Source organism: Acanthochromis polyacanthus, chromosome 14 (genome assembly GCF_021347895.1).
Source record: "Acanthochromis polyacanthus isolate Apoly-LR-REF ecotype Palm Island chromosome 14, KAUST_Apoly_ChrSc, whole genome shotgun sequence".
Taxonomy (NCBI): Eukaryota; Metazoa; Chordata; class Actinopteri; family Pomacentridae; genus Acanthochromis; species Acanthochromis polyacanthus.
In genome coordinates this window covers 22369895-22384713 of record NC_067126.1, presented here as the reverse complement: position 1 = coordinate 22384713, position 14819 = coordinate 22369895, and the positions used below count along the sequence as shown (strand labels likewise).

The window sequence follows — 14819 nt, the reverse complement described above, 5'->3', positions numbered from 1 at the left end:
ACACCTACGGACAATTTAGAGTAACCAATTAACCTCAGCATGTTTTTGGACTGTGGGAGGAAGCCGGAGTGCCCGGAGAAAACCCACACATGCACAGGGAGAACATGCAAACTCCATGCAGAAAGATCCCAGGCCAGGATTTGAACCAGGGATCTTCTTGCTGCAAGGTGAAAGTGGAAACCACTACGCCCACTGTGCAGCACTGCAATGAGACCAATAGAACAATTTTTAAGCAACCTTCTGGGTTCTCCTGTTGATCTTTAACAGATCGGGATTGCTATTGCCTCATTCACGCCACTCTGGGGGGAAAAAAAGAAAGGAGGGAGAAGGAAAAGGAGGAGGAATAGTGGCCACTAAGCAGAGGAGGAGGAGTTCTTTCACATAGTTGTTGTTGTTTGTCCCTTTTTTATACGGCACAACGAGGAATCCTCTGTCATTTTCCAAAGCAGTGAGTTCTCAGTTCAGAGAACTGACTGGCTGGTTTAAAGATCCCCAACTGTCTCTGTGCTCTATACTAGACAGAGGAGAGAGGAGAGATCACACACCACCAGGCTACGCATTACAGAGAAGTAGAATGAAGTTTTCCAACCATCATGGCTAATGTTTCTGTAATAACAGTGTTTGTTCTTTCAGGATTCAATGAAACAGTGAACCACAGATCTATTATCTTCTTTCTCAGCTTGCTGTGTTACTGCACAATACTTCTGGCGAATGTTTCTCTGATTGTGATCATCATCTTGGATAACAGCCTCCATGAACCAATGTATATTCTGCTGTGTGCTTTTTGCATGAATGGACTTTATGGAACGACAGGTTTCTACCCCAAATTTCTCTGGGATCTGCTCTCTCCAGTTCATGTTATCTCTTATTCTGGATGTCTTGTTCAGGCTCTGGTCATGTACTCTTTTGTCTGCAGTGATCTGTCCATTCTTGCTGTCATGGCCTATGACAGGTATCTGGCTATATGTCGACCACTGGAGTACCACTCTGTCATGTCCAAGAACAGAGTCACTAAGTTAGCATTTTTCTCTTGGTTTACACCTTTCTGCATTATAGCAACAAACATCTATCTAACATCCAGGGTAAAGTTGTGCAGCTCAAATATTGGCAGACTGTTTTGTGTGAACTGGAGCATTGTTCAACTGGCATGTTTTCCAGAAGAGACCACCATTAATGGCATAGTTACAAACATTACAGTAATCATTTATGTGCTTCATGGTCTTTTCATAGTGTGGTCCTACTTGTATCTCATCAAAACTTGCATCAGTTCTTTAGAAAACAGAGCAAAGTTCATGCAGACATGTGTACCACATTTAACCTCCTTACTCACTTTTCTTTTCACTGTGCTCTTTGATGCTATGACTTTGCGACTTGCTTCAAAAGATTTCCCTCAAATGCTTTTAAACTTCATGTCGATAGAATTTCTCATCATACCTCCCATTATGAATCCTCTTATCTATGGTTTTAAATTGACCAAAATTAGAAACAAATTTGTTGGTGTGGTTTATTTTAAAATGAATGTAAAGTAGTATTTTATTACATTCAAATTAGTGATTTATTTTGAATTTCATGCTTTTTTAACGATGTGTTAAACTAGATGTATACATTGTACAATATATTTTTGTACTAAATGTTTTAGTATGTAAGGTGACTTGCCTGAAAATTGTTTTGCATTTAGAAATAAAGTTAATGCAAATATAAAATCTGATATTTATCACATTGTTTTTTGATCATGTCAGATACTTGCAGTGATTTTGCTTTTTAAATGGACTGGACATGCACAAGGAACAAAAGACAGGCAGACCCAAAACCTGTCCAATAACATGTAGGAGGACTATCTGAAACAAAAACAGTCCACTAGAGGACTCTAGTGGCATAATGAAAGATTCAACATGAGCCATTTTTCACACAAAGAAAAAAAGATTTTCTTCAGCATGTATACATTCTAAAGAGTGCAACTGTGTTGTATAACATTTTTTTGTGTCACTTAGACATGGGAGCTCTTAGCGGAGTTTCTCTCTGACATATAACTTGGTCCTTCGAGCCGGATCTTTTTTAACAGCGTTTGGGCTGGTTGTCCTTCAGCATGCTCAGAAATGTCATAAGTCCAGTAATAATGTAGGGGTCTTTTGCCCTGCATTATATTGAGTCCGCCATCTTCACTAGAGACAACAGCTGAAGTCATTCCTTTTTTTGTAGGAATAACACAGATTTTTAATGCTGTCATTACATCTCTGTCCAATAGGTTGACTGGGCAATTGTGATCCACCAGAATTGCTGAGGTGGTTTACACTCCCGTTTGTTTATCCCGTATATTGACCGGGTTAGAGAGTGGATAATGACCCAATTCACCGTTCGCTGTTTTAATTAGGACTCCTTTGGTTGAGAATTTTACTCCAGGAGGTGATTCTTTTAGGACTGTTCCACAGGCTCCTGTATCACATAAACAGTTAAATTCTTGGCCATTTATAATCAATCTTCAATAGGGCAAATCTTCATTTGCAGCTAATGCTTGTAGTGCTGCGAAAACATCTACTTCTGGTGTGTCTGTGGTCGGTTGTATCATAGTTTGATTTTTATTTCCTTCGTGGGAGGTGTCAACCCCTTCCTCTTTTGGCTCCAAGGAGCTTGTGACTGGTTGTTAATTTTGTGTACTACTTAGATTATCTACACGCTTTCCTGTACGGCAATTGCGTGCAAAGTGGCCTAGCTTGCCACATATATAGCATGCGTCACCTGAGGTGGTGGGGTCTACCTACTCTACCCCTGCCTCTACCACGGAACTTTCCTCTACCTCTGAAACCTCCTCTGCCTCTGTACGTTCCATATATTGGATAGTGGAATTAATCAGAAGATTTTAGTTTGGCTACTGGGGAGCAGTGCAGTAAATAAAGACAAACAAGAAAATTAAGTTGCGTGAGATTATACCCGTTAAACTTCAGCGGCCCGTATTCGGGCCGTTTTGAGATGTGCAAAAGAATTTTGCTAAATTGACCCAAGCTGCAAACTCCATGATAGAAACATTATACACCCATGGAAAGCTTAGATTCTCATGAATCCGCCGGTAAACCACTTTCAGATGTGATTACCACAGCGGGTAATATAAACACATTTGTCCAACAAACAACAAATAACGTAAACAGCACAACCCCCCTTTTAAGGCTCATAACTAGTCACAGATGAAAATATTCCACAAGAAACGGCCATAATCCAACCTTGGACATCCAGACAAAACAAGCCAGTAAAATAGTTTGTCCAAAACATGTCTTGAAATCAGTAAATAATCCACAAATAGCTAGTTTTCGTGCATGCGCACCTCGCGCTGCGCATCCCATATCCCCTGTATTTCTCTTCATATCTTTATGTACAAATAAACTAGTAGCGATCTTTTGTTGTCAAAATGGCCGCTGAACTCTAACCTTTTGATTGACACCTCATTTCAACCAATCTCTTAACTTTGGTCGGCCTTCCAGGGCTAAACAGCCAATGTTGACTACAATGACATAATGGGAAACGACCCGTTTCCTTGGTAGTGACTGAGCAAATCACGTTTGAGGAAACTTTTGATTGACAGGTCTTGTCGCCAATGAGCTGCTGAAAAGAACGATATGCCACATGAATGAATTTTTTCAGCAGATCTGTGCGTAACACAGACACATGTATCTAGTTACTGCTGTGCGCCACGTGCATCCTGTGTTACCAATAGTGCTTTAGTTTTTCTAGTTGTTTGAGTGTTTTTTGAGTTGGTTTTGAGTTTTTGGAGTGAAAATGTCCAAACGGACTGAAAAACGAAAATACCATTTTTTATCCAGTGTGCCAAGTTGTGCCAAGGCTGTGCCAGAGTGTGCCAAATGTGCAACGCCTGGGCATAGCCCTACAAAAACATGTGTGAAAGACTCATTTCTTGTAGTATTGCTATGAAATTTTGACCTGAACTAGGCAAGACCTCAGGCTGTTGTACTATTGTATTTTCAAGCTCTCACAGTGCTGCCACACTTATCTTCAGGTGTTGTATTAGGGAAATAATTTAGGCGGAAAACAAATTCAACCTAATTCAGTGTGTTCCAACTAGGGATGAGCGCCACTAGTCGTTTAATCGTTTAACCGCCTACTCATTTATTAAACGTTTAGTATCTTACTAGTCGGTTAAACGCTAGTGTGCCCCCCCGCAGCCATGCAGCTCTATGCTCTGGCGTGCGCCTCACGCTCGTCCTGTCTGGGCTACCTGGTTGATCCTGCCAGTAGCATATGCTTGTCTCTTTTTTCAACCCCCACTATCCCCCTCATCATTAGCGTTTTTTTGACCACTCCAGCTACACCCACCACGTCCCTTCCTGCCACCCCGAAGCAAAGCATCGGCTCCAGTATGTTCTGCTGGTGGACTGTCATGGCGCACCGACCCGCTGCCATTACGCACAGACGCAGCGGCACTTTCTGTCTCAGTGGACGACTGAACATCTTCATCAGAGGGTGAATATTCCTCTTCAGAATATGAGTAAGCCATTACTTGACAAAGTACTTTGTCAGCGTTGACCAGACCTCTCGGTATGGTGAGTTTTCTCACTCTAAAATGCGCCGTCTTGCGCTCTGATACGCTCCGACGGAGAGTCTCGTCTCCTCGGTTTACAAACTCTAAACTCCAAAACTTTGAATGAAAACATGCCCACAACTGATGCTCAGACTGATGCTCAGATTGAAGTTCCAGATGCCCGCCATCTCCTGGTGTACAGTACATGAGGTACACGAGGCAGTATATTTGAAGCTATGGCTTGTTATGTTCAGCAATGTTGCTTGTCGCAATATTGCGACTTTGGCGCTTAAAGGGTTAAATTGCAAGTTTTCCGAACCGACTAGTCGCCAATAAAATTAGCGACTAGTCGGTTCGGAAATTATTCCAAATTCCCATCCCTAGTTCCAACATAGAATACTCTGTCCCAGTAGCACTTAGAGTGATTCTGACTGCACTGGGTGAAAATTCAGGTTGTCAGCTTTCAAATGAGACCAGAACCATACATGTACTCCAAACAGTTCAAGAACAGCATTCAATTTTCTTTGGGTACATCTTCAGTAAAAATTTCAGGCGGAACTGACTGCAGTTAATGGAGTTAAAGTGATTTGACAAAGGAACATAATATTTACAAAGTATAGAAATTTTAAACCAGCAAAATCATATGTGCACAATAAGAAACAGTTCATTCCAGTTCCAGGTTTAAATAAAAACCAAGGTCCGGTACACCTGTCCCATACGAGCGAAGTAGTTATTAAGAAGAGTGTAGTTGGAGGCAGAGCGCTGAATGTTCAGGAAGAGTTGAGTGAATGGGGGAATATGGCTCGATTGAGGAGGTGAGAGAGTTTGAGGAAGGCTGCAGAAGCCTCCTACCAGACCATTAATGGTGGAATTGGGTCAAGTCGTTTCGGGCTTCTGTAGGCTCCTGGCCTTGTTCAAGCTCGCCATCAGTGGTTGGACCGCATGGCAGGGTAAGGCAAAGCAGGGGCACCTGACCTGTACAGACCAAACCACAAAATCAAACAAAGCTAACTGAAGCTAAAGCTAAGCTAACATTAGCATGCCATAATCTATCCAAATTTACCAAAAAGTGAATTCATAAGATGATCACCATTATTATTCACCATAATTAGTATCTTAGCCATACCACGCTAATGTCAGCATGCTAGCATCTAAACTAAAACTAAGGAAAATGAAAAATGCACACATAAAAATGTTCAATAAGCCACATGTTAGCATTAGCATTGAGGCTAAGGGCTAATGCTAACACGAGCAATGACAAAACTCAAATTCAAACTCACCAGTTCAGATAGCAAGAGTGCACACAAAAGAGCAGAAGTCCCCAACGAGCATGTGTTCTGGTTCTAAAGTTCTAGAAATATAAAGCTTAGTCACCAAGACATGATCAGTATTTTGCCAAACAATTTGTTTGAAGGACTGACCTGCAGCTGCTTCCTTCCACCACCATCTTACCTCTTTTATCAGTGACTTTTCTGAACTTTTGTTAATCATACACACCAACTATATCAGAATTTTAATATCTGGTGATTTTAATCTACATGTTGATAATAGCTCTGACTCAATGTCCAAGGAATTTTTAAATCTTTTAAGTTGCATGGATTTTAAACAGCACGTCACACAGCCGACTCACAATAGAGGACACACCCTGGACCTGGTCATAACCTATGGCCTGTCCACTGGTGTGTCCTCTGTCGTAGACCTGGCTGTGTCTGACCACTACTGTGTGTATTTTAACATCACCACTTTTAACCACCAGGTGGCCCCAGTGGGAATGGTGAGGAAACGCTACATTACTTCTGAAGTGGCTGCAAATTTTATGGAGACTTTAAAGAGCACTCCTGCCGAAATTTTACCTGCATCTTGTGATTTTATTGTTGACAATTTTAACAGCAAACTGAAAACAACACTGGACTCAGTTGCTCCACTTTTAACCAAAACCATAAAAACAAAACCTACACCACCGTGGAGAAATAATGACGAAATCAAAAAACTCAAAAGAAATTGCAGGAGTGCAGAGAGGAGGTGGAGAAAAAACAAGCTGACAATTCACTATGAAATATTACGTGAACAACTGAAAATCTATAATAACACAGTCAAATTGGCACGAATCTCTCATTTCTCAAGACTCATTACAGACCACAAAAATAACACCAAATTCCTGTTCTCCACCATCGATCTTTTAACAAATAGTAATTTTAAAAAATCTTACAAACCCCCATCAGATGCCCTCTGTGAGGACTTTGCAGACCACTTCAGAAGTAAAATCGATAATATCAGATTCAGTCTTTTACCTCAACAGAATTCATTTTTTAACATGCCTGTACCACCACTTTTACCTGAGGAAACACTGGAGAGTTTTGCCCTGGTGGACACTAGGACACTTGGTCGAGTTTTCTCCCAAGTACACCCAACAACCTGCCTTTTAGACCCAATTCCCACATCACTTTTAAAAAAATTTTATGGCTTCTTTGAGGAACAGATTTTAAATATTGTAAATTGCTCTCTTCAGACGGGTGTCTTCCCCGCCGCCTTTAAAACATCAGTGGTGAAGCCCCTTCTGAAGAAGAGTAATTTAGACCCCAACATTTTAATAACTACAGACCTGTGTCCAACTTACCATTTTTAAGTAAAATATTAGACTAGCTGGTTTTTAATCAAGTAAATGATTTTTTTAAATAGTATCAATATTTTAGAGAAATACCAATCTGGTTTTAGGATGAACCACAGTACAGAGACAGCCCTTTTAAAGATTTTAAATGACATTAGGTATAACACAGATTCACAAAAAGTTACAGTCTTGGTACTACTGGATCTAAGTGCTGCCTTTGACACAGTAGATCACCACATTTTATTAAACAGACTGAGAAACCTTGTCGGCCTCTCTGGTACTGTTTTTAACTGGTTCAGCTCCTATCTCACAGATCGATATTTCCGTGTAAGTTTGGACACATGTTCCTCCAGAACTCATAAAATAAATTGTGGGGTGCCCCAAGGGTCAATTTTAGGTCCAATTCTTTTTAATCTATATATGCTTCCCCTTGGGGACGTCATCAGGGGACACGGCATCAGCTTCCACAGTTACGCAGATGATACACAGCTGTACATCGCCGTGTCTCCTGAAGACACAGGGCCAATTGATGCTCTTTTTAAGTGTATTTTAGATATTAATTCATGGATGGCAGAGAATTTCCTACAGCTCAACCAGGACAAAACAGAGGTCTTAGTCATTGGTCCTGAAGGCAAGAGAGAGAAACTTATACCAAAACTACAAGATTTTAAACCAACACAATGTGTAAAGAACCTGGGCGTCATTTTTGACTCTGAGCTGAATTTTATTCCACATATTAAAAATGTAACAAAAATAGGTTTTTATCATCTTAAGAATATAGCCAGAATCCGCCCATTTCTCTCTCAAGCTAACACGGAGGTGCTGATGCATGCTTTTATCTATTGTCGTTTAGACTATTGCAATGCCCTGCTCTCTGGTCTCCCCAAAAAGACCATTTCTAATCTGCAGTTACTACAGAACTCAGCCGCACGTGTGCTGACGAAGACCAGAGGGCGGGCTCACATTACACCGATTTTAAAATCGCTGCATTGGCTCCCCGTGTGCTTCAGGATCGATTTTAAGGTTCTTTTATTAGTTTTTAAATGTCTTAATGGTCTTGGGCCCTCTTATTTATCTGACCTGCTTTTATCATATCAACCCTCGCGGGTCCTGAGGTCCTCCGGCACTGGACTTTTAATTATTCCTAGAGTCAATACAAAAACCCACGGGGAGGCTGCTTTCAGCCATTATGGCCCTCGACTATGGAATAGCCTGCCGGACAGCATCAGGACTGCAGAGACTGTTGATGTTTTTAAAAGGAGGCTCAAGACTCACCTTTTTGGTTTGGCTTTTAACTAATTTCTTTTAAACTTTTAATTCTTCTATTATGTTATTTTTACTTCTTATATTCTTATAGCTCTTCTGCACTTCTGCATTTTATCAGTATTATATCTTATAACCTTATTATTATTATTGTTTATTATTTACTATTTATTTTTATTTACTATTTATTATTTATTTATTTGTCTATTTTATCTCTACATTTTTAACTTTCTTAAAGCTTTTAATTTTTATGCATTATACCTTCTTTTTTTTTTTCCCGTTAGTCTTTTAGTTTTTAGCTTCAGTGTTTCCTCATGGGAGGCCTCCACACTGGGATGTATGTCCGGTCTGCCCACGGGGGGCGTTGCCCTGGAGGCCTCCTGGGCCCGCGGGGCTGGGGCGGCTCTGCATTCAGTGCGGGGTCTGCCCCTGCCCATCGGCGTCTGGGTGGTCTCTGTGGCGGCACTCTCTGTGGGCTGTGGCGCATATCGGTGTGGAGGGCTCCCATAGGTGTTTCCCCACATGGTTCCTCAGTGCCCTGCCGTGTCTCAGCACCGTGTTATGTGTATGTGTGTGTGTGTGTGTGTGTGTTTTGTGAGTGGGTGTGTGAGCGCATGTGTATATACATTGTATGTTGTGTATGTGTATGTGTATATATATATATATATATATATATATATATATATATGTGTGTGTATGTATATATGTATATATATATGTGTGTGTGTGTGTGTGTATATATATGTATATATATTGTTGGTTACACTATGTTTTTTATTCTGTCTGTTGTTTTATTCTTTTATTTTGTGAAGCACTTCGTGTTGCATTTTAAATGGATGAAAGGTGCTATATAAATAAAGTTTGATTTGATTTGATTTGATTTGATTCCTTGCTTCTCTCCCAACAACTGAGGATGAGAGGAACAAGGGGAGCTTCAATATGCTCTGGTGGCACAAGATTGACTCCCATGGTCATGTGGGTGTGTCACATGACCTGGTGAGTTCAGGGTCTTAAAAAGTGTGGGGAAGACAAAAGTTTGGGGAAAATAGTGTGACGTTTACCCCCTGTTACATGAAGCTGAGCAAAAGAGATGAACCTCTATATGAGATGGAAATCCAGAGACATCTACACGAAAACCGGAAAGAAGGAAGCATTTCCAGAGGACCAACTAAATAATTACGCAAAGCCATGCTGGAACTGCAAGCTTCTGACAACGCTGCAAAGAGACAGCCAGCGATGGCATACCAAAAAGACTGGGACAGCTTGAAACTTTAATGATCCAGATGAAAAGAATAAAATGGACCAATCCCATTTTAATCACACCATCAAATACAGACCCACAAGGTGTCTACTAATTCTTAGACCTTACACCAAGTAGACAAGGTGTACAAGTACATAGAGTTAGGTTCCTTAGCAAACCATAATCTGCTACCAAAGTAAAAAGCAAGTAAATACCAGACTGGTGTCATTAAAGATTTAAAAATTTGACTTGAGGGTACACATGAAGGCTACGCTGCCTATACCATGTCATATCTTCTCTAATTCCAATTTTCTGGTTGGTTATACCACCCCTGTTAGCTGTTTGATGGTGTTATGCACAGTCTGTGGGCATCCATACACAGGAATGAACTGAACAGCTTAAATCAGAACATTTAGGAAAAGCAGCATCACTGGAGTGACTCTGACACCAGGTTGATCAGGACCAGTATGGAAGAAGAACACATCGAATCTGAAGTATTTGTGGAAGATGCACACACATGATACACAAACACCCTCCTTCTCCAAAACATCAGTCCAAGCTATGCCAGAACTACTGTAGGAAAAAGGAACAAGATGGAGTGGTCAAGCACAGCCTCCAGACTTCAACCCCATGGAGCTGGTTTGGGATGAACTGGACAGAAGAGTGAAAGCAAAGCAACCAGCTACAAGTGCCACACATTTATGGGAACTTCTGTAACAGAGTTGGGAAGAACTTTCTGAAGAATATTTGATTTCCATTGTGGAAAGAATCCCACGAGTGTGTTCAGCTGTTATATCTACCAAAGAAGGCTACTTTGATGAGTCAAAAGTTTAGAAAGCATTTTGTTTTGAAAATAGTTTTTTTTTTGTTTAACTTCATTTGTTTATTTGTTCTATGCTTTCATTTCAGAGTACAATGAGACCTGAACATGCAAAATATCCAATAAAAAAATGGAAAAATCGAGGTGTTCTAAAACTTTTGACTGGTAGTGTATGTACGATAAATATTCTTGATATACCATCTCTAAATGATTGAAATGTTTGTGCTGCTTGGACTGCAGCATATCTGATTCAGTTTCTGATGCTTCTGAAAACCGAGTATTTGAAGATGGCAGTGAACTGCTTTGATTCCAGCATGTTTTAGGCCTCCCTCTTTTTTTAATGTTTGTCTGCTACTGTACCGGTATCATGAAAATTGGCTGTAGAACTTTGATCTTTGGTGTCAATCTAATTCTAAAATGTATGAACTGAAAATTGTGTGGTATTACATAGCAAAGGAACCAGTCTACTAAAATGTATTTGTGATGCTGGAATAAGTTTTTGTTCTCTCCTAATGCTTATTTCTGTAGAAGGGTTCTAACCTGCCTTAGGTGGTCATCTGCACATGACTACATCCAATATGTATGTATTAACACAAAAAAAACAGAGAGAAATATTCAGTATTAAGGGTTTTTGTTGATACTATAAGAACAACAGAAGACTTTTTAAGCAACCTTCTGGGTTCTTCTGTTGTTCTTTAACAGATCAGGATTGCTATTGCCTCATTCAAGTCACTCTGGGGAAAAAAGAGAAAGGAGGGAGAAGGAAAAGGAGGAGAAATGTCTGCCACTAAGCAGAGGAGGTGGAGTTCTTTCACATAGTTGGTGTTGTTTGTCCTTTTATTATACGGAGAGGATTCTCCAGTTAAAATGGAGAATCCTCTGTCATTTTCCAAAGCAATGAGTTCTCAGTTCAGAGAACTGACTGGCTGGTTTAAAGATCTCCAACTGTCTCTGTGCTCTATACTAGACAGAGGAGAGAGGAGAGATCACACACCACCAGGCTACGCATTACAGAGAAGTAGAATGAAGTTTTCCAACCATCATGGCTAATGTTTCTGTAATAACAGTGTTTGTTCTTTCAGGATTCAATGAAACAGTGAACCACAGATCTATTATCTTCTTTCTCAGCTTGCTGTGTTACTGCACAATACTTCTGGTGAATGTTTCTCTGATTGTGATCATCATCTTGGATAACAGCCTCCATGAACCAATGTATATTCTGCTGTGTGCTTTTTGCATGAATGGACTTTATGGAACGACAGGTTTCTACCCCAAATTTCTCTGGGATCTGCTCTCTCCTGTTCATGTTATCTCTTATTCTGGATGTCTTGTTCAGGCTCTGGTCTTGTACTCTTTTGCCTGCAGTGATCTGTCCATTCTTGCTGTCATGGCCTATGACAGGTATCTGGCTATATGTCGACCACTGGAGTACCACTCTGTCATGTCCAAGAACAGAGTCACTAAGTTAGCATTTTTCTCTTGGTTTACACCTTTCTGCATTATAGCAGGAAGCATCTATCTAACGTCCAGGGTAAAGTTATGCAGCTCACATATTGACAAACTGTTTTGTGTGAACTGGAGCATTGTTCAACTGGCATGTTTTCCAGAAGAGACTGCCATTAATGGCATAGTTACAAACATTACAGTAATCATTTATGGGTTTCATGGTCTTTTCATAGTTTGGTCCTACTTGTATCTCATCAAAACTTGCATCAGTTCTTTAGAAAACAGAGCAAAGTTCATGCAGACATGTGTACCACATTTGATCTCCTTATTCACATTTATTTTCACTTTGTTCTTTGATTTTATAGCTTTGCGACTTGCTTCAAAAGATTTCCCTCAAATGCTTTTAAACTTCATGTTGATAGAATTTCTCATCATACCTCCTATTATGAATCCTCTCATCTATGGTTTTAAACTGACCAAAATTAGGAACAAAATTTCTGGTGTGGTTTATTTTCAAATGAATGTAAAGCAGCATTTTATGACATCAAATTAGTGATTTATTTTGAATTTTAGGCATTTTTTAATGATATACCTTTAACCAAATGTATATATTGTACAATATTTGCACTAAATGTTTTTCAGATGGTCATTTGCCTGAAAATTGTTTAGCAATCAGAAATAAAAGGATGTAAATATGAAATTTGATATTCGTCATTATGTTTTTGATCATGTCAGATACTTGCAGTGATTTTGCTTTTTGAATGGACTGGACATGCACAAAGGACAAAAGACAAGCAGGCCCAACACCTGTGGAATAACATGTAGGAGGACTATCTGAAACAAAAACAGTCCACTAGAGGACTCTAGTGGCTCATTGGGAGATTCAACATGTGACATTTATCACACAGAAAAGGAGAATTTTTACAGCATGTATGCATTCTAAAGACTGTAACTGTGTTGTATAACATTTTTTTCTGTCATTTTGAGACTTTATGGACATGTCTTTGTCTGATGATCACCAGAACTATGATTTTACTGATTGTAATTTGTTGCTGATAATTATAAGCAATAATTTCTACACTGATGAGATCCTCAGTTTTAAATATGTTGGCTGAAACCCAATATTATTTCTTCATTTTATCTCCTGAGTTTGACAGCTACTGTTTTCACTGTTTTTTCGGAAAATCATTTTAAGATATTTCCGTCTTAAAAAGTTCACCTCAAAGAGAATTAACACTGTAAATTTCAGCATTTTTTTTTTTTTTAGCAATTTTAGAGGTGTGTTCTATGTGTCAAATGAGTTAAAAGATCTGAAATCCTTCAATTTATCAGGATTCAGTTCCACTTCTATCTATTTTTCTTAAACAAGTATTTTACTTGTTTAAACTAAAGCTGTGTTGAGCTCATTGGAGTGTTTTCCTGGTTGAAATTGCCTGTGATATTTGCATTTCTTCATTTCTTCAATGGCTGTGCAAAGTTGCTGATATTGGTGGCAACTGGTACACGCTGTCGTATACGCTGATCCAGAGCATCTCAAACATGCTCAATGGGTGATATGTCTGGTGAGTATGCTGGCCATGCAAGAACTGGGACGTTTTCAGCTTCCAAGAATTGTGTATAGATCCTTGCAACATGGGGCCGTGCATTATCCTGCTGCAACATGAGGTGATGTTCTTGGAAATATGGCACAAAAATGGACCTCAGGATCTCGTCACAGTATCTCTGTGCATTCAAAATGCCATCAATAAAATGCACCTGTGTTCTTTTTTCATAACAGACGCCTGCCCATACCATAACCCCGCCGCCACCATGGGCCACTCCATCCACAACACTGACATCAGAAAACCGCTCACCTACACGACACCACACACACTGTCTGCCATCTGCCCTGAACAGTGTAAACTGGGATTCGTCCGTGAAGAGAACACCTCTCCAACGTGCCAGAGCATTTGCCCAGTCAAGTTGGCTACGACGACGAACTGGAGTCAGGTCGAGACCCTGATGAGGATGACGAGCATGCAGATGAGCTTTCCTGAGACGGTTTCTGACAGTTTGTGCAGAAATTCTTTGGCTATGCAAACCGATTGTTTCAGCAGCTGTCCGAGTGGCTGATCTCAGATGATCTTGGAGGTGAACATGCTGGATGTGGAGGTCCTGGGCTGGTGTGGTTACACGTGGTCTGCGATTGTGAGGCTGGTTGGATGCATTGACAAATTCTCTGAAATGCCTTTAGAGATGCCTTATGGTAGAGAAATGAACATTCAATACATGAGCAACAGCTCTGGTTGACATTCCTGCTGTCAGCATGCCAATTGCACGCTCCCTCAAATCTTGCCACATCTGTGGGATTGTGCTATGTGATAAAACTGCACCTTTCAGAGTGGCCTTTTATTTTTTTTTAAACTTTATTTTTTATTTTTGACAGAGAAAATAAAATAATAAAAAAAAATAATAATAATTTAAAAAAATTGGGCATTCACAATGTAAAGGAAACATAAATAGCAAAACAATTCGCAGGTACACATTCACATCTTGTCAATGTCTTTATCGGAATGTTGTATATAACTGTCCCATTTTCCCCAATATTTTCCTGCCTTGTGTAGTTGTAGGCGGAGTCTGAAGGTCATGAACTCCATTGTTCTTATGTCTTTGACAGTTTGAATCAGAAGGGCTATTGAGGGAGTATCTCTTTTGAGCCAACATTTTGTGATTGCTTTTTTTGCAGCAACAAGAATTATCCTGAATAAGTATGCATCCCTTTGACTGATTTCCTCAGGGGGTATACAAAGAAACAACACAGAAAAAGAAAATTCCAATCGAATACCAATCACAGAATACATTAGATTTATCACCTTCTTCCAAAAGTCAGTTATACCTGGGCATGACCAAAATATATGGACCTGATCCGCCTGGG

General features: G+C 39.9%; 2 protein-coding genes across 2 annotated transcripts; both read left to right on the top strand.

Annotated features, from left to right (window-relative positions):
* Window positions 1–441: 441 nt before the first annotated feature.
* Window positions 442–1529, top strand: LOC127537024 (olfactory receptor 1019-like). Its single transcript, XM_051958631.1, has one exon. The coding sequence runs from the start codon at window positions 594–596 to the stop codon at window positions 1527–1529; it is 936 nt and encodes a 311-aa protein (XP_051814591.1). The 5' UTR covers window positions 442–593.
* A 9915-nt stretch (window positions 1530–11444) lies between these two features.
* LOC127537276 (olfactory receptor 6C1-like) lies at window positions 11445–12458 on the top strand. The gene has a single exon (XM_051959434.1). The coding sequence runs from the start codon at window positions 11502–11504 to the stop codon at window positions 12456–12458; it is 957 nt and encodes a 318-aa protein (XP_051815394.1). The 5' UTR covers window positions 11445–11501.
* Window positions 12459–14819: the final 2361 nt, after the last annotated feature.